The sequence below is a fragment of the Hippocampus comes genome, unplaced genomic scaffold (assembly GCF_001891065.2).
Source record: "Hippocampus comes isolate QL1 unplaced genomic scaffold, H_comes_QL1_v1.1 scaffold237, whole genome shotgun sequence".
In the NCBI taxonomy this organism is placed as follows: domain Eukaryota; kingdom Metazoa; phylum Chordata; class Actinopteri; order Syngnathiformes; family Syngnathidae; genus Hippocampus; species Hippocampus comes.
The window spans coordinates 2,249,339-2,276,863 of record NW_017806159.1 but is presented as its reverse complement, the minus strand read 5'-3'; the positions used below and the strand labels follow the sequence as shown (position 1 = coordinate 2,276,863).

Below are 27,525 nucleotides of genomic sequence, written 5' to 3'. Positions count from 1 at the left end.
AAAAAAAAAAAAAAATGAAATGGTCAGCGGCACATGAAGAAATATCAGCCCTCCTCGGATCACAAACGAGCCTAATTGGCTCTTGGCGGGCTTTGACAGCGGTGCCCCAGCCGATGGGTTTGATTTATGAAGGCTTATTTTTCTTCTTTGATGAACAGACCCGCAATGATTCTTCATCAAAATTTAAAGCGTGTTTTTTTTTTTCAACCAAATGTAGGTTGAAACCTGTGGATTCCTTTTTTTTTTTTTTACTTGGCTCACTGTTATTTCCTTCGACTCGGTGATTTGATTCATGGCATTTTTATATTCAAATGTGCTATTCGGCAGTAAGACAACTTCAGCATCAGTCCGCCTTTCCTCCACTTACCGTTGTTGTTACAGCGCGTTTTCTGTCCTTAGGGTTTGAACTTGAGCTCTGAACACTGAGCAAATAACTGACAAATAACTGCTCAAATCATACGATGCAGAGTGTCTGCCAGAATAGTTTCATTCAAACTCCATCGACAAATAATTCGAGAAACCATCGCTTTGCCGTTCGCGTTCTTTTCAGCATTAGCGTTCTTTCTTCCTCTTCATTTGCCTGACTCTCCGCAACAGTTTAAATTGCACGTGACTGCGAACTACCCAGCCAATGTGGAAGAGCATAAGTACAAACAAACTGCATGCTCAACCCAATAAAGCAAATTAGAAAGTCAAGTCAACCATATTATGGAGATCACTGGGAAATGAAGAAATGTTAAATGAAAGTGCAATCGAACGGCAACTCACAAACACCAAAAGCTGTGCAGATTGCAATTTCAGAAGTGGCAGTTTAAAACGCTGAGGAAATTGCCCGAGACAGAAAGCAAAAAACCCGCTAATGAGTGAAGTGCCCACACAGCTGCAACTTGACTCTTCATACTTGTCACGTGTTCCAAAGAAGGTACAGAGTTCGATTCTGGCGTGGGCTCCTTGCAGCACCTGATTTTGCCGTGTTTCGGATTCCTCCCACAACCAAAAATGCGTGCCTTGACACAAGAACTGGATTCACTTACTGCCCAAAGCTGCTCGTGGATAGGAAAGGGCTGAGGAAAACTTTTAGTGGGCACTGCATATGAGAGTAGCTTGCCATGCGATGAAGAATAAGAAAACTTGGCTAGCTGTATACCCAGAATGCTAATCCTCTATCAGTTTATTAGTTGGGATTTCAACTGGGCTGTAAAACTCCTCAAAATAGACACACGTGTCTGCTGTTAAAATTGAGTTCAGCATAATGAACAAGATCACTGTCAAGACTCTCGTTGAAAGAATTCATCTGATTGCCATATAACTGGTCGGTAGCGCCCAAATGATTTTTGTTTCTTCCGGTACGCTTCATGACCGCTTACTAAAATGTTTGCCCCGATTGGGTTTTAGTCTTAAATGTTAAAAGCCGGATGTGGAAGGTACATCTGGAATGTGACGTACAACTTGCATATGAGGGCTTCTCATTTGTAAGGAGACTGCGTTGTATTTTATGCTATCAGTGTGTTTTTCTTTCATCATATTCATCAGGTGACAATATTAACTCTGGAACAGAAAATAATTGATCTAAATGTTTGTTTTTTTTTCTAATGACTTAATTAGCTTCACGGAATATATTTTGAGCAGCACTAATGGCTTGCACATCTGAGGTTCAAGGTTCTCATCTCGACGGCAGCCTTTTTCTGGATAACAGGAACGCAACGTGTTCTGCGTGATATGACGGCGAGGAAGCTTTAACAGTTTTGAAAGGTCAACATCGTAAATGCAGACCCCAGTTATCATGTGCAGCTGTGAGGAGGGGACTTCTGCATAACCGGCTGCATCCTTCAGATGGAATTCTTGTGGCTCCTATGCACTCCCTTTCACATTCCTCCATCCCTGAACCTCGCTCGTTCCCTCCCTCCATCCTCTCTCTCTCTCTCGCTCTCTCTCTCTGTTTTTCTCTCTTTCCCTGCCTCCGTCCAAAGCTGTTGTTAGTGCGCGGCTCCCGCACATAATTCCTCGGCGATGGAAATTAAATGAAGGTGGCTTAACACAGGCATGCTTTGAAGGATCTAACCAGCGGGTGGAAGCTCCACACACAGATCCTTTTGCATGCGCTGTAGTGGATTTGCGAGGCGAGGACACAGCAATCACTCAGCCATGCAGAAGCCCAGACAACAGGAATAATCTCTCCACCTGACTTGTGGAAGCTCCACTTTTTCTTTTTGGGGGTGGGGGGTGGGGGGGGTTCTTGAATTATTTATTCCTCCGCTGTCAAAGACGTTGTTCGGACAATGGAGCACAAGTGAAGCACTTGGCACATTTATTGCCTTGACATGGATGTGTTCAGCTTTGTGAAGATGCCAAAGCTGTCAGGGTGAGTCTGCTGCTACTGCTGATGCTGTATGTGCCTGCGCCTGTCACTAGATTCTACGTGTGACCACCGGCGTCATTTTAGACAGAGAAATAACAATAATTTAAAAAATCATAATAATTGCATATTTTAATCGTCGCCCAGAGGGAAAAGTGATGATAGAATGATGTGGTAAATTATGAGTGGGGATGGATGCAAGAGCTGATGCAGCTCAGGTAGCGCAAATCCTCGGCATGCAAGTTAATACATGTGGTAAACTATTAAGCTCCACATTATTATTCATGTCCTGACCCAATATTGAGTTAAAGTGCATTTTCCTCCTTTGAATGAGTATCGATCATTTGGAACGGACACAAGGAATTGGCAAAAGGATACCGTGAGAAAGAACGGCTTGGGAACCGACGGCCCGTGGGCATTTGGCCTGCAATTCCATTTTAAAACCAAACAAAAACATCTGAGGAAAACTATATAAAAACATGAGCTAAAACATTTCACCCATTTTTTTTTTCTACAGTAAGTCAGAAACATTCGTTCAACTTCTAGGAATCGATTTGATGAACTCAACAAGCATCCTCAAAAAGTATGTATCCTGAAAAACAAATGTATCCCAGGTCTCAAGGACGCTTGCCCGAGAATAAACAGGAAGTTATAAAACGTGTTGGCCAATTCCAAAGGCTTGTACTCAAACCAACTTCAAAGGAATCGCACTTAACAGAATGTCCAGTTTATGGTCAATGTATTTGTAATTGCTTTTCTCTTGCTTTGTTTTTACCCCCTGCTGTCTGCTTCCATTGCAAATGAGAATATGTTCTTACCTGGATGAATAAAAGTCAAGTAGATCAAATAAATAATTCAGCTAAATTAGTTCTACTCAGAGATATTAGACAGATGACCCATGAGGAGAAATTGTGAGCTCACAGCGTACAAGTGGGATGTGGGCGGCGCTGATTTGCCATGCAACACGAAATTCAAATAACTCCAAACGATTAGAGTTTATTACGGATCTGTATGATTGCAACAAGTACTGGATGCAGCACACCGCGACTGTACAATTTTTTTTTCTTTAAAATACCTTTTACACGTGATGTTTATTAAGCATCATGATCAGCGTCTGTAAAACAGGCCAAAAATCCACAGCTAATGTTTGGATGAGTCAAAATTGAATAGTTTTGAGTTAATTAATTCCAAATGCTGTCCGGTATAACAATTAACGATAATCACCCAAGTTCATATTCTGGAATTGAAACAGTCAGTAGTAAGTTCCTACACGTTGAACCATTTCCCACGAGAAAGGACCAATATTCCAAATGCTTGGAATGTCACTGGCAAAAGCAAACAAGCAACCGCGGTGAATTAACGCAATGTCTCGCTTCCGACTGAGTCGGGGGTGGTTTGCCTTTTTCGAGCCTGTCTTGTGGAAGAACGCTGACTTCCCATAAACGCGTTTCAAAATATAGTTGAACTGCATCATGGCCACTTGCCCCACTACTTCTCGTGTGCGTTGTTTTGCCTCTTTCTTTCAACGTGACGCTTCTTCGTGGCATGGTGTTTACAAAGCGTCGCCCAGCGGACCCCCGTCGTCACTGCAGACTGTCAGCGTTAATAAGGGCCACACAGCACTCTTCCCCGCATGAGAGTAGCTTGCCATGCGATGAAGAATAAGAAAACTTGGCTAGCTGTATACCCAGAATGCTAATCCTCTATCAGTTTATTAGTTGGGATTTCAACTGGGCTGTAAAACTCCTCAAAATAGACACACGTGTCTGCTGTTAAAATTGAGTTCAGCATAATGAACAAGATCACTGTCAAGACTCTCGTTGAAAGAATTCATCTGATTGCCATATAACTGGTCGGTAGCGCCCAAATGATTTTTGTTTCTTCCGGTACGCTTCATGACCGCTTACTAAAATGTTTGCCCCGATTGGGTTTTAGTCTTAAATGTTAAAAGCCGGATGTGGAAGGTACATCTGGAATGTGACGTACAACTTGCATATGAGGGCTTCTCATTTGTAAGGAGACTGCGTTGTATTTTATGCTATCAGTGTGTTTTTCTTTCATCATATTCATCAGGTGACAATATTAACTCTGGAACAGAAAATAATTGATCTAAATGTTTGTTTTTTTTTCTAATGACTTAATTAGCTTCACGGAATATATTTTGAGCAGCACTAATGGCTTGCACATCTGAGGTTCAAGGTTCTCATCTCGACGGCAGCCTTTTTCTGGATAACAGGAACGCAACGTGTTCTGCGTGATATGACGGCGAGGAAGCTTTAACAGTTTTGAAAGGTCAACATCGTAAATGCAGACCCCAGTTATCATGTGCAGCTGTGAGGAGGTGGGGGCGGGGGTTGGGGGGTTTAAGTCAGCAGAAAGCTGTTTAGCTCAGGTTGATGGAGCATTTAATGGGCAATGGTCTGCATTTATAACACACGTCTACATCTAAAACAGTTCGGTTTTTCCTGTTGGGTGATCCTTTGTGATAGGTGCTGTGGATAATTCCTTTTTTTTTTGTTTGTTTGTTTGCTAAACAAAAAAAAATGGTCAGTTAGTCATGATTTTTCCGTGGATTGTAATGTATTTCTGTCGTGTCACGTCACAACTAAATCACTCGGACGGCTTGCGTTTGCTAGTGTACGTCACCTGATGTAAATGAAGTCTGTTTCGCCACATCATTAGAAACATGTTCATGTGTCCGCTCTTTTGCAACACGTGTTCGTGCGATCCGTTCCCCACACCGTTTGTGTAACCGCAAATCACTGGTGCGGACACTTATTGATTATCCTGAATGTTAGTCAGCATACACGAGGGCTAAAAGGCTCTGTCGTTCAGAGCGGAATCTCAGAGGAGGAGGAGCAGGAAGAGATCAGAAATGGGAGCCAGCTGGCTGATGGATGAGGACTAAGGCAACCGTTTAGTCTCTTCTGTCCTTTAGAGCTCCGCGTCAAAGCCAGTGAAGAGTACAGTCAGGTGCACTGCTGCATCCGTGACATCACAGGGAGAAACAATAGATCAGGGGTGGCCAACCAGTCAGAGACTAAGAGCCAATTTTTTTTACTGTGTTACTGCAAAGAGCCACATCTTACACATTGGCATCCCGCCCTCGCGCGCACACACACACACGCACACGCACACACACACACACACACACACACACACACACGCACACACACACACACATAGTTTTTTGCTCAAAGATCAACTTTTGAAGTGACCAACTTCCCACGATCGACCCGATCGCTCACGTGCAAACACACACACACACACACACACACACACACACACGCACGCACGCACGCACGCATGCGAGCGCCCAATCATGCACTCGCGCACATATGCACACACGCCACTATGAGCAACAGGCCCGAACATGAACGAAAGCTAAAGACACAAACACACCGATCCCCACCAATTTCCTCCTCCCACCCCTTGCGGTCGACTTGGGACTAGTCCGCTGGCTCCCAGTCGATTGTTATCGACGTATTGGACACCCGCACCTTAAAATCAGAGGTAATTCGCTGACTAGCTTAGCGTCGTTGTTTGCGCATGAGCAGTGATTCGGTCATCTGATTGGTTGCCCTCTATGTCAATCAAGTAACGGGATTGATGATAGGCTGACGTATTGCGTTCTATTTATTTAGCGCCTTTGTTTGAATGGCAGCGCCACTGCTGAGGTGTTTTCGACCCTTGTCGTGTGAAAGCCCGGGAGCTGCATTGAACCAGCCAAAGAGCCGCATGCGGCTCGCGAGCCGTGGGCTGGCCACCCCTGCAATAGATAAATGCGGTGACGTAGCTTAGGTCTCATGGGACAGGGGCTGATCATCGATAGCGTAGATAGCGTACTTTTATTAATACCACATGCTAGTGTAAAGAAAGGTCATTTGAGCAATTTTGTTATTTCGCAGTGGTTTAAATTGGCACGAATAAATACCCCATTTCAAAAAGGTAATTCTCACTTTCAAAAAGGTTGGTGAACCTTGTACTAAAGCAATCAGCAGATCGTGCTTGAACTGTTTCCATCTGGACTGCCTGAAGCACTGGCGTACCGTGTCCCCAGTTGGGGCGCCCTAGAATGCGCACTGGCACTTTTGGTTCACTCTGAATAACCGAATGGCATATTTGAACACATGCTCACATTAATTTATGAATGCATCCTATAATCAAGGGTGCGGTTGTTATTCTTAATATTGCATTTTTAAAGTTACATTTACGAAGTGTAACAAGTGTTTGGAAGGGTGGGACCCATGTGAGGGTAGGTCATAACGGCTTAATAAAAGGTGAAAACCCCCAGGATGATGGAACACTCTAAATTGTCCCGAGGTGTGAGAGTGAGTGTGGATGGTTGTTTGCACCGCAATTGGCTGGCAACGCAGTTCAAGGTTTACCCCGCTTACAGCCCCGCGACCCTTGTGAGGATAAAGCGGATCAGAAAATGGATGGATGGATGATGGAAGACTGAGGGGAAAAATGCAGAGAAAGCACGACAACTGAGACATCAACATGTAAAGTGCATTGCAAAGTCTACGCTCACCTTTGTAAAACTTTTATGGAGCAATTTTTTGCAGAAACACTCTTGACATTCTTAATTGTTGTACAAGTGTAAAAAGAAGGTAACCACTGTCGTATAAAACAATTAAAATAAAGTAAGACCACACACCCTTTTGAAAAGACCTAATGACACGTAACGGAGGGTGAACGGGAAGGTGTTTTTACACAGCCATATTGTCATCCTGAAGGATTTTACGGGTAATGATGGAATTAATATGGCGTAAAATATCTTTATTTGCATTCATTTTTGGCGTCAAGTTAAACAATATGATCAAATTATGTCATGTTGGTAATGGAGAAATGGAAAAAAAAAAGAAACAGAACCGAGGCAAACTGTGCAGAACCAATTAAGTCACATAGCTCCCTGGAACATAAACATTCATGCAAGCGCGCACGCACACACACACACACACAGACACACACACACACACACACACACACACACACACACGTGAATTTTTTTCTAAACATAATTTACGGTTTGTGAGTTTAATGTATAGTGTTTTATTCATCAGTTTTTTTAGTTTTATTAATCAGTTTGACAAAATGTAATTTATTTGCTCATAATTTTCATTTCTTCTTTTTTCTTTTTTTCTTCTTTTTTCATTTCTTTCATTTCTTCAGCGGGATTTCAGACTTGCTTACTCACACTTAAATATTCGGCGCTCATCATGGGTGGGATGCTTCCCTGATGTGGTTTTATTCCCACCCAGAGGAGATTAGCTGTCGCACACACACACACACACACACACACACACACACACACACACACACACACACACACACACACACACACACACACACACACACAGCCTCTTTCTATACAGAGCTGCTGAGGATACCCTGGTTGCCCATGGCAACAATAGCTGTGCTAATAAAAGACAAACACAGCATTCATCTGGTAAAGTCGAGAAACACCGGCGGCACTCTCATCAAGTGAACATTATTCAGCAGAAACACGATGTCATAGGAGTGCGTTCTCGTGTGTGTGTATGAGCATACGTTGTTGCTATGACACAGTGGCAGCCCTTTCCCATGTCTAACGGAGGCATGATTGTGACCGCCTCTAAGAGAGATGGTCATCTGTGGAAACTTCTGTGGTCAATAGAAATAACGTCTTGAAGCCTCGTCTCTCTTCGAGACCTTCAAATTAAACAAATCATCGGATGAGAAGGAGAAAGTCACCCATTGACCAGCTGTTGCTATGAAGCCTTGGCTTGAATAACGAATCCAGTGTGAGGACAAACCACTGTGATTGCCTCCTGCTGGAAATGGCAAAGAATGCAGTTTTAAGGCCTCCTTTTCTCTTCATTCAGCCCAACGCAAAGGTTTGACACAGTACCACTGAATCTCCTGGTCGCACTGCACTATAAGAGCACAGTGAAGCTGGTCCCAACAAGCTCTCATCCTGACCAGGGAGATTAGCTCCAAAGTAAGGGGAGGAACAGAAAAGTAAGGGTGGGGGGACATTTTTGATAAATAAATAAATTAAAATAAATAAATAAGTGTGTGTGTGTGTGTGTGTGTGTGTGTGTGTGTGTGTGTGTGTGTGTGTTGCCGTCTAAAACTAAAAAGCAGTCATAGAGGAATAAAGCCTTTAATCGGCGAGGTTCCTCTCTGTCTGAGCCACTTCTCCACGGGCCTCTTTGCGGGAGGCGCACCTCTCATCTGCCGCTTTTCCCGAGCTTTCACAACCAAACAGAATCGCATTAGGTCTAGCTCTGCCTCCATTCATGTCGCTCATACCGTACATGCAGTGATGACAGCTGCATGAAGGGGATATGGTTCGTAGGCAGTCGATTTGGAGAAAAGCATCCATGGATGTTCTAAGGGGACTTATCACGAGAGGAACTTGAAATCCATCCCAGCCGACTTTACAGACCCTGAACTTGCCGCTGGTCACATGTTACATCTAAAGAAAAAGATCATACTGACGTTCACACCTCTTGGCAATTTGTAGTCTTCACTCTCCATAAAATGCATGTTTTTGGAAGGTGGGAGGAAACGGTCGTATCGATAAAAAAAACAGGGGTCCAAATGTTGCCATTTTTTTCTTAATCCGAAAAAGGCTAAAGAAAAAGGCAAAATACACAATCAGAGTTTATCCGCTAATGTTTGTAAGTTTTGCAAGATATGTTGAAAAAGTGCAAAAAGTCCCCGAAAAACACTTAATATTCACCCAGTTAATCGTCTGAACTGCGATCCAGTGAGGTACACCAACATTTTATCGAGTAAGCCGACACCTCATGTAATGGCATGTATAACTGCGGTCAATCATTCAGAGTAAATGTTGAAAGTGTTGCTAGCACAGTACACAAGGGACGACCAGAGCATAAAATATGATGAACCGTCATAAAAATTTCATGAATACTCCGACCACATGTTGTGCTGCATGCATGTCTTTGTCTGAGTCTGTGGGTCTCTTCAGAAAGTCGAATCTCCTAACCTTTGTACCACCCTTGCAGAGAAGGACATTGGGTCAAGGACTGCTTCCTTTCAAACGTCGGAAAGAACAACACTGTTGTCGAGCGATTATCAATGAATGCGACTCCAATTTTCCTCATCAACATGATTGCGTGACGGCGAGTATATGGCTGACGTAAGTCTCGAGCGTGAGACCATTTTCTGAAATTGGACTTTTAAAAGCTTTCCTTTCATTCATGCTTGCTTGTTCTATTTAGGGATTTGTAGCATCCTTTTGTAAAGGTTGGTCAGGAGTAACCTATGTTAAAAGAGGTTAAAGGTTATGTTTATATACCCAACTGGTATGTAACTAGAACTATATATGTACAGTAATTTTTAAACCATATACTACAGGCGGCCCGGTGGACCAGTGGTTAGCATGTCGACCTCACAGTGCAGAGGCACTGAGTTCAATTCCAGCTCCGGCCTCCCTGTGTGGAGTTAGCATGTTCTCCCCGGGGCTGCGTGGGTTTTCCTCCAGGTACTTTGGTTTCCTCCCAAGTTCCAAAAACATGCATGGCAAGCTGATTGAATACTCTAAATTGTCCCTAGGTGTGAGTGTGAGCGCGGATGGTTGTTCGTCTCTGCGTGCCCTGCGATTGGCTGGCAACCGGTTCAAGGTGTCCCCCGCATACTGCCCGAAGACAGCTGAGATTGGCTCCAGCACCCCCCGTGACCCTTGTGAGGATAAGCGGATCGGAAAATGGATGGATGGATGCATGGATATCAACTACAAAGCCTATGACATAATTGACAAGAACGTTTTCTCCCGAATTCTGGGGCCTTGCATGTAATGTAGCATCTAATTGCAGAATGTACCCAATCCAAACCTGCAATATAAATGACAAGAGTGACATTGTTTTTGATGGATGCCTCTAAAACTGAGACTAGAGAGATTAATCTGGCTCTGGCATGATGCGATGCATGCTGGGAAAGCCACATTAGCCGAAGGAAAAGGGTTGAGCCTTCTGACAGAGCACATAAATATCAGGAAAGAAAAAAAAATGTGTGATGTGCAAAAGGGAGTCTTAAAGTTACACTTCACTAATGATTTCACACACAAAAAAAAAAAATGGGGGGAAAAATGCTTGTCGGTGTTTTCATGGTTTGATTGCATATAGCTTCACCTAATTGGCATAATCAATATGAATTACTCAAAGCAGTTTGAGTGCGTGTATGTTGGCACGTGGCTTTTCTATAATGCATGGTCACCGTGCTCATGAACAGGATTACAGCGTTTCATAACACACTTGAAGTCTTCACGCTATTCAAAGGAGATGAAAGCGAAAGTGAACTACAGTGATAAAGCAAGGATCACGTTGGTCATGCACATTTGATGAAGGGCTGAAAAGTGATCCGTTCCCATCTCCCACAAAGCATAACTCGAAGTCATTTCCTCCAAATTGTACTAACTGATAACTTTGGACGGCGTTCTAATTAAGATGCGGGAAGGGAAATCTTTAATTGACTGGATTTGATTGTGATCTGCCATTCACATTTTAAATCGCTCTCGTGAAATTAACTGCTTCCTTGAACGAAGTCATTGCTATAAAAATGTTAATTCTTTTGTCTTTTCTTCAGAAAATAAGTTAATAACGTGACATGCAAACAAAAACAAACGTTTGAAAGTGTTAATTTGACATCAAAATATCATGGAGGCGCACACATTTCTTAATTGTCCACACTGTGACTCTTGGGTAACCTGTTCATGAATTGTGCAGCATGGTTTACCCACCTGCCTCTCGACTACAAGTCCGATGCGACTGTGCGGCCATCATTTATTCATGTAATGGAAGGAAGATCGTTTTCACTGTCCACCGGAGAGTGAACCCTATTTAGCGTCTCTGCAAACTCAACATTGTAGTGCTCGGGAAAAGAAAGAAGAAATCAAAGATCATGGGATCTATAGCACTTCAGCTAATGCGAATGAAAAATGGATTTAAAGAGACAGTTTGTCAATTGGGAGAAAAATCTTGAGGGCAAATCACCTGAAACCGTAAGTACTGTATCGACCGTTTGTTTGTGTTAGCTTTACTGCCTCAATTGGGATTGGAAAATTACAGGATGGTTTTTCATGATACCAGGGCTACACAATGACAACTTATTAAAACAATAAATTAACCGTTTTATAAAATGAAATTAAATTCATCTTTTAACACGATTCAGTTGCATGGCCTGTTCAAAAAAATTCACTGCCCATCTTTGACTACTATGCAACGTGCCACAAGGGTCACCTTCGCTATAAAAGTGAAATAAGTAATGCTGAACATGGATATCAATGCCTTACCTATCGTTTATTGTGAAGTTAGCACTCGGGAATCAATTTTTGTGGCAGCTGACTTAATTCTAAATTGAGGCAAGACTGATTTTCAAAAGTGCGGTGACAATCTGGAGCGCAATATTCAATTTTGAGAGCTCATGCGCACCAGCGCACCGCTTCTGTGCACCCCTATCAATCAGTATGTTTCTAGTTGGCACTCTGGAATCAATTTTTGTGGCAGCTGACTTAATTCTAAATTGAAGCTAGACTGATTTTTAAAAGCGTGGTGACAAGCTAGAGCACAATTTTCAATTTTGAGAGCTCAAGCACACCAGTGCACCGCTTCTCTGCACCCCTATCAATAAGTATGTTTCTGTTGTCAAACTAACAAAATGAATGTACTTCATAATTTAGCCCCACTCATGAAAAATATCCCCCCAAAAATTATTATTTCTATATTTCAGGTCATTTTCTTAACGTAAAATGAGCAAATATGACAGATAAGAATGCACCTCACTTTTGGTACTCCAACAGCTTGCTCTCGTGTCCGCACACATCATTTGGGCTGTGTTCTAAATATACACCACCGAGGCCTTCTCCCAGCAAATGCGCTGTGTGTCAAATAAATCCATGCATCTGGAAAACTCGCATACACCGCCAGCGCACTGTTGCTTTGGGAAAGCCAACCCGATGCCTCACGCGAACTACAGTGGTAGAATCGCATGCGCCGAAGCAAAAACACCGTTTCCGATAGCCCATTGCCTTCATGTATTTTGTGGCAAAACACTGCTGCGGTGCCGTTGAGAGGACGCGATATTATTCACATCTCATGGCGCTAGCACATGCGAGTGGGGCATGCTTGCGGACACAGGCCGCATTAACATACCCACCCATGCAGACGCGAGAGCACTGCACACAACTTATTACGGCTGCTACAATAACTAGGGAAGCATTTAGAGGGAGAGACAGGGGAGGCTTTGAATAATGGATGCAAAGAGCCCTGAAACGCGGAAGACAAGCCTTTGAAGTGACATAACTTACTGCGACTGCTTTCATCGTAAAACCAGCGTGCCGATCCAAAGACGCAGGGAAAAGACCAAGAAAAAAGAATTTATTCAATTACCGGTATGAATTGTTTTGCCACCTTGTGTCGCGTGGTGCGAAACAGTCACAAAAGATGCCCAATTTAGACGGGTGTACAGTAGAAGAATCTAGAGTAGTATAGCAGCAGCGGAAGTAACAGTGGTTGGGTGAAGATCACATCAACCAAAATGTTGCTAAGGCCAAGACTTTGAGGACACAAGACAAAGTCAAGACTCAGTCTTTACGAGACAAGAGAGAGTCGAGACCAAGATTATGAGGAGGGCAGACAAAATGAACAACAAGCCATTGTGATCTTGTCACATGAAGCTCAAGGCTGAGGCAATGCAAGACCAAGGTGATACCGAGTATTAAAAGAGATGAGACCAAGACTGAGGCAAGGTCGACCTCAAGGATTTGAGGAGATGAGACCGAGACAGATCAAGCAAGTTTCAAGGCATCAAACCATGACCAATACAATATGAAGTCCAATCGGTGAGGAGGGAAGACCAAGTCAAGAACAAGACATTTTGAGGCGACAGGACGAAAACATAAGCAAAACCCAGGAAATGTGAGGGAAAAAAAAATCTCTGAGATGAGACAGAGTCAAAAGAAAGACTTTGAGACAACCAGAGTCATTCACTAACCATAACCATGCATCTATTTGTGCGTCAAACGTGCGTACACGCACCTGGAAAAGTCACAGAACCGCTCACCGTCTCAAGATTTCACTGTGATCACAAGACAGAGTCAAAACCAAGGCTTTGAGGAGATTAAACAGTCAAAAAACTAGACCGAGGTTTACATGTTGGTGTCGCTGACGGTGTCGTGGTAAACTCGGCACACTTGTGTTCGGGCAGCGTGGGATCAGTTCCCACTCAGTGACGGTGCGGATGTGGGACGGACTGTGACTGACAAGCGTCCAGTTCAGGGGTGTAGTCCGCCTTCCGCCCGAAGTCAGTTGAAATCGGCTCCAGCAACGCCCGGTGACCCTTGTGAGGATAAGCGGATCAGAAAATGGATGGATGGATGCCTTACACGCTTGATGAAGCTCGTCAGTCAATGCAGAGGCACCATTTCTCTACACTCAAACTCAGTTGTCCTAATTGCGTTTACAGAACATTTATTCATCTAAGGCCTTGAATATTTCTCCTCATTAAAATATAAAAAAAAACCTCCTCCTGTAAGACTTCCTTTTTTTTTTTAAATCTGCAATTAGTCACTGAGGACTTCTTGGACTTGGGTGACATGAATCGCCACTGTCGGTCCCTCAGAGACTCAGCTAAGGCTGATCGATTTGTGGACAAACGCTGCTTTTATTCTCCGATAAACTTTCCTGAATCCATTTGAGTTTTGCCTTTGCTTTCCAGTGCATCTGATGAAAAGTTCTTTAGCGGAGAATTCGTCTTGGCTTCTTTTAGCCAGAATGTGCTGACTTTCGAGAAGTCAAACTTAATTTCATGGCCGTCACCAGTACAAGAGTGAGACATGCTTCATGTAATTAATTTGGTTTGTATTTTCGCACGCGACATCGTCTAATTGATCACGTTGTTATCTCTTCTCACTTGAGCTTTTTATCACCCGCCAAAGGGTTCATTGAAAAAGGGTTGTGTGTTTGAAATCCTAGTTTCATAAAGAATATGTGTATTTAATATCTTGTGATTGTTATTATTACCATTCATTATTTTTATCCATTTCAAACCTGGAAGTGAAGATAGGAGTCAGACTCTTGCTGTTTTCGTCACAAATCGAACTTGCCAGCTAATAGTGGATTAAAAAAATAATAAACGCCACAATAATTGCACATGTTTGCAACTATTAATTTGCCGGTGAAAGCAAATTACACTGATTCCCGTTAATAATAGAAATATCTGATGGACAAAATATTTTTTAATCATTTTTTTGGGGGGGATCATGTATTTTTTTTTCTTCGTTCACCATTTTGTTCCAATTGTTCTGTATCTATAACCCACTTAAAATGTTCAAATCTTTAGGAAACTAAACTAATTTTACTAAGTAAAGGCCCATATTATTACACCAAGTTGAACTGATGCAGCTCTCTTTTGAAGCATGTATTTATTTCATGACTTATTATTTCTAAACAATGCTGAGCACCCCTTAAAGCTCCGCATTCTCTCCCTCTACTTGGATCGCGGCAAAGAGCTCTGTCCTGCCTTCGAGGCAACACCTGACGCTGTGCTCTCTTCTTCTTTCCGCCTCATCCTCAAAGTCTGTCTTGTGATTCAACCTGAGGTGCTTCAACCTCTTTATTACTGTTCTTCCACAAACACCGCAAACCGCACCTTGGCTGTTTGTGGGGCTGAACTCGCGCCACACGACGCCGTTCACGCTCCGCCGTCATGCCATTGCAGTCAGACTGACTGAGTGACTGACTAAGCAGCGTGTGTGGCGTGCTGCGACGCTTACGCATCGCGCGCCTCATTAGGTGGACCGCAAACTAGTTCCCACGCACCCTGTATCTTTTAGCCGAGATCGAAATAGTTTAGATCCTTTCCACTGTGTTCTTGTTGTTCAATTACATTACTCAAATGATTGACGGATCAAGAGTAATTTCACGTGAGCATAAAGATCCGGTGAAAGAGGTATTGTTATCTAAGTAGTGATCTGCACATCACTGATTTTCAGGCTCCATGTAAAGAGACGGATTTTTTTTTAATTATTAAAGTAATTTTGTGTGCACGCCTTTCAGTGTCAGCCGTATGACTGACTGGTGCTCGGTCCAATTTTAACCTGCCTTTCTCCTTAAGTCACCTGGGAAAGGATCCAGAAGGCCCTGAACAGGATAAGCGATTTAAAAAAAAAAAAAAAAAAAAATGTACGGATGGATTGAGGAAATGTCATGTCGGAAAGTCTCAAAGGAAAACCATTCAAACGTTGTCTCCCGAGACATCTAAACGTCAGAGTTAAAGTTTTGCCTGCAGGCTTTTCGCGATCTCTATTTGATCCCTTTCCCCTTCTATCGTCTGCAGCCACAGGACCAAGTCGTCAGGCTGGCCGCCCCCTCCAGGGACGTGGGGTACCGCGCAGGCACCCCCCAATGGCTGGGACATGGGCACCAATAGAGAGGGGCGTGACTGCTTCATCAAGTGAGTGTTTTAAAGGAACTCCATCCCCGAGATGTTTCAGACCACTTGGCAAAGCTATGATTATTCCAGCAGCGTCACTGCGTCCACGGCGTCTCCATCTGTGCATTCGGAATACTGATTCGCTTTTCCTTACCCTGCTGTGCGCTCTCTCTCTTTCTTTCTTTTTTCTCTATGCCCTGCACACCACACTCTCCCTCTCACACACCCACCGCACTCTGCACGCAGCCTCCTGTATGCAGAAGAGGACTTTCTTTTTTCCTTTTTTTTTTTAAATTATTGTTATTATCATTATTATTATGTATATAGACATTTTTTTTTTTTTACCAAACTTACCTGTGCAGTTATTTGCATTTGCACTGCTACTTCACTGCTGATTCATTCGAGGATTTCGGCTGAATTAACTGTCACATAAAGGTAAAGAGATGCTAAGTCTGCGTTGCGCGTGTCCTTCAATAATGTTGAAGTGTTGTTCTGTCGACTGCGCTTGTGATGACATATTGCATTGCATACTCCTTGAAGTTTTCTTTACAGAGAGAGTGATTGTACCCAATGAACCGTAACCGCTTGTCAATGCGTTTATCTTCCGTTGGCCTCTCTGTCATGTGTATTTACATGATGCACCAAAGAGGAGGTGAAGCCTCGTCACACAAGGGTTGTAGCCCGGCGTGCGTGATGTGGAGAGGTGTTATATAAGAAGTGAGAGTGCTGGATGCAGTCAGAGAGTGCATCTGCATGAGGCAGATTCACGGAGGCTGTTCTGGCGTCAGACCCGGGTCGTCAAAATTTGTGGGGGGGGACTCATGAATAATCAAATGTCTGCTTGTATGTCTGTCACTGGCCATCTGAGCGTGTCGGCGCCGGCGGGCACAATGCAAGTCGGTAGCATTCCTTAAAGGAACGTGGCTGTGTGACGGCCGCAGTTAAATAAACCAGTGGCCGTTTAATATTAACAGTATGACACGCGGTATTAAAACAACGTGATGCAGTCTAGGGAGTGATTTCGAAAGAGTGTTGAACATCCTCAGGAAAACGATTTGACAAAGATTTCTTGTAAGATGGTCTTGATTCAGTCCTGCTGAACGCAAGGACGTCACGTCTCAAGAAGTAATTGCATAAAGGGTCAATAACGTGGTCTTTGAAAGACGGATTGACAAGAACAATCTTTGTGTTGCCAACATATTCTTAAAAATACAACCTACTTTATCCTCAACCTTTGCCTTGAGTCGTGTTGAAGCAGGTTTCTTACAGTAATGAGTCATAGAGAGGAAGTATAATCCTCATTCTCCAAAATATGATGGAAATGTCCAGTAGTCTGGTTTGAGGCAAAGGTTTTTCTGAGGCACGGATAACCCTTTATACTACGGATATGAAGTGGGTGTCTTACACAAAACCGCACTGTTGCAAAAACATGACTACGCAGTACTTTTCCACCGTCTGGAGAGACAATGTTGGAGGGGGACACAAAATGTTGAGGGAAGACAATCAAATAATAGCACTGGCGTATGTGGAGTCCGAGTGGTTTCAGAGATGCCATGACAGATGACAGGGGCGATCGAGGTTAAATGGCTGCAAGCAATAGAAACCCTGTGGATTCAGTCCCAGCTTGTTTGCTGGCATGACGAAGCTAACGAATGATATGAAAGCATGTAAAAATGTTGAGTGACGCACGGCCCCACTTCAAAAAAACTTGTTCTTAACCACTGACTGCCATTTTGCCTTGCACTGCCACCTGCTGTCGACTGAAAATGACGTCAATGTGCCAAAGAGCTCGGGTAATGACAGTCAAGGCTCACCTTTTTCCAGGGTTTGGTGACGTGATGTTTTTAAGCTGAGCCCTTAGGCACTGTGATGTCATTTTCAGTTGACAGCAAGTGGCATAATGGCCACCCCGTGAGATGGATAAAAACGGACAGATTTTTCTGCTCAATTCATATTCCACAAATGTAATATTAATCAATATACCATGTTTAGACTAATGGGGGTGCATAGAACATATAAAGAACATTTCTGACTTGACTTCCCTTTCAAAGATCCACAGGGGAGCCGCATTTGAATTATTTGTGTAAAAGCATCACGTGACGCGAAACGCAACGGAGTTATTTGGCATACTTTTGCATGAGCAGCAAGTACATGGCCTTAAATTTTAGGGCCTAATGGATAAAAAAAAGATTTTGGTAGTGAAGGAGACCCATGGAGGTCCACACACACTACTCAATCCCTGAATACATTGACGATTTTGGCTGTAACGTTTCGTTCTCAAACGTTGACAAATGAAGGAATGAGATTTCAAACAACAAGCAAAGGAACATGAGTCATTGTTTGTTAATATGGTTTAAAAAAAAATAAGAAACAGGTGTGAGCAGAGAACATAGCTCAACACGGCTCTGTCCTTTCCAAGGTTTAAATTGTTCCCGTGGAGCAATTGTCGGCGTGATGCAGTTATCTGGTTTTGGGGCATGCGCCACAAAATGAAATCCAAATGCAAACAAACTGCTAATGTCTGTGCGTTAGTAAAAAATCTTAGTGGAGATATGCTAGTTGCTAAATTCATATAAATAGGGGCTATCACTTGCAAGGCTGTCTGCACAATGGGAATGAAGCCATGTTAAGCAGGTGGCCGGTACTGGGGAAGAGACTGTACATATCCGTATGGTTTTGACAATCTGTTGAGTTCCTCACTCGGGCGTTAAGCAAACAAAACAATGAATGATAAGTGTAGATGGTCACCAAAATGTGGCAAGTTCTTTTAGAGACTGAATTATATTAAAAAATGATAGGGAAGAACAGGTCCTCATCGTTCCAAAACCGTCAGGAAAAATTTGAATTGTGCCAGATGGACTTGATCCACATACTGAGTCGGAAGTTAATCACAGCGTCAGAGCAGAGTTATTGCATCCGTACACTTCTGCCAGTAGGGCGGGGGCAATGAATCATTTTAGGATGGGACTTTCATCATATAAACAATATGAGGTGATTGATCTGGCCGTGCTGGGAGCAAAATTCGACACAGGACTAGTCATTGACGGCGGTGGTCACTTGTCGAAAAACAAATGGGCGCGGCAGTCACGTGGCAAAAGAAATGATCGTAGACGGTGGGGTTGGGTGTCCGTGATGCCCGTGAATACAGCGGCCGTTTGGGACAATTTTCTGAATATTCCCAAAGGCCACCACCGCGCTCCTGGATCTGGCTCCTGGAGTTTTGTCGCATGTCATACAACTTGCCATGCATGACAAATCCATCAAACAAAGTTCACATTTGGTCACAAATGTACAGAATTTCATGGATACATTCGTTTTTGAAGGCAAAGAAGTGACCAATATGGCCATAAAATGACACCATCAAACCAAATGGCAGACCTTACGTGTCTTTTTAATTTGTGGTTCGACACTTGGTAAACATGTCTGACAAATTTTCAGATTCCAAATTGAAAGGGCAGGGGGACAGTATTGAGCTACTTCACATTTTGACCTGGGTGAAACCATCTGCAAAATGTTGTCAGTTGTGTATGAAAAAAAGCCCTAAAATAAGTGATTAAGAACAATAAGTGATAAAGGACAATCATGCCATTTCGAGAGGCCTTCTACGACACATGTTCAGGCCTTAATAAAAGCTGTCTCTGTTTGTTTCATAGCCAGAGTCTGCTACTGGAAGATATTACGATTCTAATTTTAAAAAGTGTCAACATTTCCAAGAAGCGTAATAACAGAAAGCTCCACTTTACCACCAGACATCCCATTAAACACCCCGCCTTAATGGAGATTACGTTGTAAACGGTGCACAATATGTTTGACTTGAAAAAAAATGGAGTTACACAGAAAGTCAGTTAACGATACAGTTCTGAATCTTTGACGATGATATCAATATATTCACAACAGAGTACCATACAAACGGTGGTCCATATTCAAAACGCTCCTCTGTTGTTCTTTGTTGCTTGTCCAAAACCTTCAAAAAATTTTAAAGCCATTTTTTTAAAGACGTACATAAGAATAAAACATTCTCATCATCCAAAAGTTGACAGTCCATATGCTATTGTATCGAGCATTGTGCTGCACTTTTTGCTCCTTTCTTGTTTTTGGCAACCGGCAGATTTTTCTGCGCCTTTGTTTTGTGACCGGTTAATTGTTAGTAATTATTGCCGAATAGCACACGTGTCAAGGATAAATGTGAATTACACACTGTCTGCCTAGGCCCAAGGCTTTAATTAACCAACATTGCTGGCAAGATTCTGCTTGTGATTCTAGGCTGGATGGAAAATACAAAATGCTTTGCATTCAAATTATGAATGCTGACATTGTCATACAACAAGCGATTTTTTAGAGTTTGGAATTGACAATGTTGGTAGAAGATATCCAACAGATATACAATTGCAGAAAATAAATTGATCTCTCTGAACATGCCGGCAACAGCATCAGCCATACTTTGTTTGCTTTAACTTGCCCCAACTATGTGGCAATTGCATGTACAGGTACTGTATGTGTCCATCCTGCGTGACAGTTTTCTAAAGTTGGGACAATACACCTGGAATGCTGCTCTGTGGGACTCAAGCAGCATTTATCACTACACGCTAAAATGACCCAGATGCAAGGAAATGCAGAGAAAGGCGTTTTTGCCATGGATGACATGGAGTGAGTCCTTCTTGCGAGTCCTTCAGCCCTGAGATCACTCAAGTCCTTGGACTCCAAAGGTCAAAACAAAACCTTTTTCCCAACCCATGACAAAGTATGTAATTCCGAAGACAAAAATGTAAGAATGTTTGCCGTTTGAGGCTGACATCTTGATCAATATTTGTTCTGTGTGCAAAACCCTCTCACAGACATAACAATTAGTTCACAGTAAAACTAAGTCAATTAATATAATGCCAAGAATCCTTGTCTTATTTTCACAGCCAATTCAGCCAGAGCAGCTCCCTGGAAGAGGTTCGCCTAGATGGAGACAAGTTTGTGCCACCTACACCCCGGAAGGTGGAGATGAGACGAGACCCGGTACTTGGTTTTGGCTTTGTGGCAGGCAGTGAGAAACCTGTGGTGGTTCGCTCAGTCACACCAGGTAAAGTGACTCAGCTTTTACTATGACAGTGACTCATCCAATTATCAACACTTTTGGCCCGGAAGAGGGCAACTACTGCATAAAAGTAGAAAAGACAAATCCGGAGCGGGTTACGCTACTTGAATGATTCATCCATTTTAACAAGACTCGATGAGCAAGCTCATAGGTGTTGACACAGGAAATGGTGTTGGTGGGTGGGAAGGGGGGTAATGCCTGATTTGTAGTCGTATGTAGTTGTATCAAACTTATTTGCCATGTGTGTGAACAGGGGGTCCATCAGAGGGCAAGCTCATCCCAGGGGACGAGATCATCATGATCAATGATGAGCCAGTCAGTTCCGCTCCCAGGGAAAGGGTGATTGACCTCGTCAGGTAGGACAACACAAGAAGACGCTTTGACTCATCTGCCTAACACAGTATGGCCCATCTCATGCATTTTCATGCGGACTATCAAACCACGCATGAGTAACATGCTGGCCAACACTACCCAACATTTCTTGGTTTTTATACTTTCAATTAAAGTACAGTAGATGCTCTTTTGGTGTATACTTTGGAATTTGGACATTGAAGTCATCTCCTACACTGCGCTAAGCTTGTGAGATCTCTGCTCATTTATGTGGTTAAAATTCTTCAAGTCTCAAACTCTAAATTTGTGTGTAGCTTTTTTTTTTTTTTTTTTAATATATTCAAGATATTATTATTTATTTTTCCATGACGGAAAAGTGGCTTCAAAATATGAAGGTGGACCAGCATTATGGAAGGAATCCCATTGGACCACGAAATAATTGACTAATTGATAACAGGATGTCACTAGAATAATTATGATGATTCAAACTTTGGCAAAGAAATCCAAATCCTGAATGTGAGCATGCAACCGCAGTATGGTACAACGTGTGACATGAATGAAATTCATTTTGGGAAAGGTGCCCAAGAATGGCTCCTCCTTTGAAGCTTTTTGTTGTCTTCCATGAGGAACACAGAGCTGCCAAGAGTACAACTGGAAAACAAATAAATAAATACAAAATATGAAAGATGACAATATTTGGTTAGATGATCAGTCCCCTTGACTCAAAGCATAAGAATATGCTCTGTTGTTGTTTTTAACAGGAGCTGCAAGGAGTCCATATTGTTGACTGTTGTTCAGCCATACCCGGTAAGTGTCTTCCGGTTACATGCTCATTTGTTAGGTACTGAAAATATGTGACCCATAACCACTAGCCAAATGTACAGCCTTTGTGAGTCTTTTCATGGTGTAACATCATAACCTGGCAAGACCCCAGAATAACTCAAAGACAAGTCCAAACTTCCCAGCCACCAAGCACCAAATGATGACCTTAAACTGAGCCAACACAAACTGTCGCTCTTTGCGCATGCTCCCTGTGAGACAACTCTGCTTGACTCCTAGTCTCTCTTGTGTTTGTCTTCAGGGTCTGATTGCCTGATGCACCTGCCAGTCAGTCAGTCGTATCATAGTTGATTTTCCATCAAAATGAGCGCATATCAATGGTTTATGCCACAGACGAATTGGAACATTGTAATTCTCTCCAATAATCGGGGATTAATCAATAGAGCTCTATCGGAAGAAACCATGGCTTCAATGAGCAATTAAATTTGGAGAAAGATTTAAATGGCAGAAAAGAAAGGATTTGTGTCGAGTTTCGTAATACCCAAGAGGACCGAGCAGCTCTTCTATTGCAGTCTGTAATTACTTCCATTTACCAGACGTTTCTTTGCAGCCTCAATGACACACTTGATGGTGAGCGGGGTTATTATGTTTCAAAGGAGGATACATTTTGAATGTGGATAAAGATGGGGAAGAAAGTGTCTTCGACTCATTTGCGAAGGACCCGAAAACCCTTTAAAAACTCATGTTTTCTTCTTTCCCTCCCAAAGTCACCCAAGTCGGCGTTCATCAGCGCAGCCAAAAAGGCCAAGTTAAAGACAAATCCCGTTAAAGTCCGCTTTGCAGAAGAAGTCATCATCAACGGCCAGGTTCCTGTGAGTCACACACGCGACGTTTTGGTGTTCTTGAACCTGACGCAGAGCAGATAAGGCAAATATTTCTTTTCATCATGGCGGAATAGAAAGTGTGTAGGCGTGACGGACCGATGGAAGCACGTGCTCTCACAAAGCACTTCACCGGTTTGTAAAATGTGTCACAAAGAGAGCGCAACCACCGTGTGTTCAGTGAGGGACCTGATTTTGAAAAGCCTGATACATCGCTCTAGTTTGTAATTAACCCTTGGGCTTCAGACAGCTAGAACAAACTGTGAATCCGCAGTGCTGAATCAGAAAGTGTTGCAAGGAACCTACAGATAGGAGATGGTAGGTCAACCTTAAAACAGACCCATTGGGCCAAGCAAGGAATCCAAGGTCCACTCAAAAGTTTAGTTGATAGAGAATAAAGATCAAATTTGACTAAAGTTTTATTTGATGCATGCATACAAGTCAAATTCCGACGCATACATTAGCCCTTAAATTATGAATTCTGCAAATGCAATGATACATCGGGAGATTTGTGGCAACAAATTGATTTTCCTCTCTTTGGTTATAAAATGAGAACAAATGTAAAGTGGTGACTTGCAGCAACTAATTACCTGCTCAGGATTTCAAATATGTGTGCTCAGTTGGTAAGAGGCCATCTTTTTAGGGGGTTATGTGGCTCATTATAATTTGGCCCGATGAAAAATGATTGCAGCCAAGTCAGCTGTTTCCAGTCTTTATCATTAACAATTGAGTAACTGGCTTTTCACAGGTCTCCACACCAAAAAAAACAAACAAACAAAGCAGACGTGATTTTAAAACAGTGTGTCTGTTTTTCCGTGTTTTCTCTGCTGAGTCTTTTTTTTTTCATTCCTCTCTCAGGAAACTGTGAAGGACAACTCACTTCTTTTCATGCCAAATGTTCTCAAGGTCTACCTGGAGAATGGCCAGACAAAATCGTTTAAATTTGACAGCAACACATCTATAAAGGTAGCTGAGAATATCTCTTTGTAATATTGTTGTATGATTCGAACCGATTTAGCATTGTTTCCCGAAATACTGTTCAATGTGACCTTACGGGGGTGTAGCTACACTCAGATTCTCAGTGAAATTTTGACTAACTATTAAAAGGCAATTCTTTGCGAGGAGTAGACCACATCTTCCTGCATTACTGTGCAAGATGTAATGACATTTTGCATTTCAGGATGTCATTTTGACACTGCAAGAGAAGCTGTCCATAAAGAGCATCGAACACTTCTCTCTGATTCTGGAGCATAGAGCTGAAGGATCGGCCAGCAAACTGATGCTCCTTCATGAGCAAGAAATGCTAACTCAGGTGAGACAGCACACTTTAGTTGTGTCCGATAGTGTTTTTCATTCATTCATTTCATTTATTTATTCAGGTAAAAAAAAAAAAAAAAAAAAAAAACTCTTTGAGATTAAAAGTATCTTTTCCAAGAGTGACCTCAGGACCTTAGTGCTATATTTGTTGTAGGAGTCTAAAAACAGTGAATCTTGAAAATGTCCATTAAAAAAAATCGTGGGAAACGGGTGGATTATTTTGTGCTTGAACAGGAGATCAGGTATTCTTTAGTGAAGCCTAGTCCACATCCGATTTGGATATGTGTAGGGCTGTTCCAATCCAATCACGTAATATTGAGATGATGAGCATTGGGTGAAAAAAAAAAAAATCTGATGTTTTAATTTTCTTCATTTTCAAATGTCATAAAGCATGATCATTTAAGGTTGTAGTCTATTAAATATGCTAAATTTTATTGTCCAGATTTCAATCAGGATATTTAAATACAATGTGTTTACATCATTATTTTGTGCTCCACTAGAGATATGGTCTAAAAAATATTTGATTTGTTTTATTGATTTCAACCACTGCTGCACTAGATAGAACAGTGGTGACAATTTGTATGCACTACTTTTTTTTTTTTTTTTTTTTTAATGCATTGCCAAAGTATCAGATCGGGACTTCAAATGACTCAGACTTCTGTGCAAAATAAATGTGATTGGGACATTCAATACATTATTACTCTGATTATTGACCGCAAGATGCTTGTGGAGGCTCTCAGTCGTACAGGAAAGTTCCATCGTAGAAAGGGTTCTGTCAGTCGTCATCTGTACCTGTGGGTAAAAAACAAAAAACAAAAAACAAAACAAAAAAAAAAACAAAAAAGGACGTTTCGCTTCTCTCACAGAAGCTTCGTCAGCGGTAGACAACCCTGAAGTCTCCGTGAAGACTCCGGGAAGTTGCTCTGATTATTATTACTATTCGTATTATTATTATTATTATTATTATTATTATTATTATTATTATGATTATTATTATCATCATCATTATTATTCGCTTCTGAAATTCTGTCTCTTGGTAACCCTTGTCAAGGAAAGTCCTTCTTCAGCATTTGTGTCACTTGAAAAGCTCCAAAAAGCGAATTGAAGGAGCAAAACAAAGTACAGTTAGCGCTATGCTGACAGATGAATAAGTGCACAGCGTTTGCACAATATGATGACATTCGGCATGACAGGGGTTTCAAACTCCAAAATACAACATCCAAGGCATATTTTTTTTCCCCCAGATAATTTGATCACATTTCCAATTGTACAACTATGCTGCTGTTACAATCTGCGCAAATGAGATAACCTAGTTCAGGATGCCTGCATCATGATCTAAAGTGAAATGCGCAAGAAAGCAAATGACCATTCGACATCAATTCTTGTCACACCAATTGATCTTGTAGAAGTTCAATAATAACTGGATCATGCATTTTATACAGTGTCGAATAAATATGGAAATAAGAAAGTGTGAATTTCGACTTCATGTGACAGTGTTTCTCTTGGGCTAATGCTCTAGGTGACAAAGAGGCCAGGGTCACACAAGATGAAGTGTTTTTTTCGCATCACTTTTGTCCCAAAGGACCCATTAGAGCTGCTGAGGAGAGATGCAATAGCATTTGAGTACCTCTATGTCCAGGTGAGCAACACTAGATCAATATTAAAGATATTAGGATGTATCGCCAAGTCGAATGTGTTGTAGTTGTGAGTTGTGTACTCATTCACTCAAGTCAGTAATGTAACCTCTTGTCCTCTCTCTCTGTTACGTCTCAAGAGCTGTAATGATGTGGTACTGGAGCGATTTGGGTCAGAGCTGAAATATGACACTGCCCTCCGCCTGGCTGCCCTGCAAATGTACATTCTAACCATCAATACCAAGCAGTCCCAGAAAGTATCCCTCAAGTATATTGAGTAAGTCGAAGGGATTACACATTGCGTTGATATGGGGCCAAACTCGTAAGCGGGAGTCTACAAAATTTCAAGTCGTTTCATTATATACAATCGCTTATTCTTGCCCGGGTCCATATCCATATATTTTAAGTCGCGCTGTAATAATGTAGTGCTCGGATACTGCCGTTTTCAACTGCATGGTATCCTCTAGCTGTATTCGTTGTTGCAAGTTTTTAATTGATACTCCATGGTACTATTTCTACCTGCGCCAAGCAGGTAGGGTGCAGTGGTAAAGCCAGCATGAGCTGATGATGAGTTAATAACCCAGAGAGTGACATGCCAGGGCCATACACACCGATAAAAAAAGAGGATCTAACTGTTCTTCCTGCACAATTGATTGATCTTCTGTCATGTTTATGAATCGTATATCCACAGGAAGGAGTGGGGGTTGGCCTTGTTCCTCCCTCCTGCAGTGTTGTCCAGTATGAAAGAGAAGAACATCAAAAAAGCACTCACTCACATCCTCAAAACCAACCAGAATCTGGTTCCACCTGGTAAAAAGGTAAAGGCAAAAGACTCATAGTCATCGTGTTGCTTTCATCTCCATATTCCCCTTTACCCTCTGCACTTAAAAAAAAAAGAAAAAAATATATATTTTCCTCAACCTGCTGGAGTTTCATAACACCTCTGATATGGTTGTGAAACAAAACATTTTACACTGACTAAGTTACACATGAAATTGCTGAGAAATTTTGCTGTGAATTATTTCTGACTCTATCTCGTGTTGCAAATTGCAGCTGACTGCCTTGCAGGCTAAGGTCCATTATCTGAAGTATCTCAGTGACTTGAGGCTCTATGGAGGTCGGGTGTTTAAGTCGACACTTATTGTAAGTGAAACCATCCTAGTCATATCGGACTATTTTTAAGGAGAGGCATAATGCATGATGAGATTAAACCAACTCTCCAGAGTACTGTACCTGAGGAAGTGATACTTATGCTGATTCTTTTCACAGCAAGGCGAGAAGCACACCGAGGTGACCTTGCTGGTGGGGCCCAAATATGGCATCAGCCATGTGATTAACACCAAAACCAACCTGGTGGCACTTCTGGCTGATTTCAGCCACGTCAATCGCATCGAGATGTATGCGGAAGATGAAAACAAAGTTCGTGTGGAGCTCCATGTTCTGGATGTTAAGGTTGGAATCTTTTCTATAAGGTTCCCCCCAGTGCAAATCAGTTTACATGTCGTGATAAATCATTCAAAATGATCTGTGTAGTTAGTTTACCTTCTTGCTTCTTTCACAGCCCATCACTCTTTTAATGGAGTCTACTGATGCAATGAATTTGGCCTGCCTGACTGCTGGATACTACAGATTACTGGTGGATTCTCGGCGTTCCATCTTCAATGTGGCCAAGAACACAGACAGTATGGATATAAGTATGTCCAC

The 27,525-nt window shown here is 42.2% G+C and overlaps 1 protein-coding gene across 3 annotated transcripts in view; it reads left to right on the top strand.

Moving 5' to 3' along the window:
- Positions 1-27,525, top strand: part of LOC109531313 (FERM and PDZ domain-containing protein 4-like) — a 38,786-nt gene that overhangs the window by 6,653 nt on the left and 4,608 nt on the right. The window contains exons 2-14 of one of the 3 annotated variants that reach the window (XM_019895551.1): positions 15,701-15,817; positions 20,704-20,864; positions 21,133-21,235; positions 21,971-22,016; positions 22,757-22,861; positions 23,729-23,836; positions 24,051-24,182; positions 25,707-25,826; positions 25,962-26,098; positions 26,513-26,639; positions 26,875-26,964; positions 27,091-27,273; positions 27,383-27,515. In XM_019895551.1, coding sequence (XP_019751110.1) covers positions 15,701-15,817; positions 20,704-20,864; positions 21,133-21,235; positions 21,971-22,016; positions 22,757-22,861; positions 23,729-23,836; positions 24,051-24,182; positions 25,707-25,826; positions 25,962-26,098; positions 26,513-26,639; positions 26,875-26,964; positions 27,091-27,273; positions 27,383-27,515 — 1,562 coding nt within the window. Of the gene's footprint in view, positions 1-15,700; positions 15,818-15,839; positions 16,232-20,703; positions 20,865-21,132; positions 21,236-21,970; positions 22,017-22,756; positions 22,862-23,728; positions 23,837-24,050; positions 24,183-25,706; positions 25,827-25,961; positions 26,099-26,512; positions 26,640-26,874; positions 26,965-27,090; positions 27,274-27,382; positions 27,516-27,525 lie in introns of those variants that run through there. The other 2 variants (XM_019895552.1, XM_019895553.1) reach the window with 2 other exon arrangements.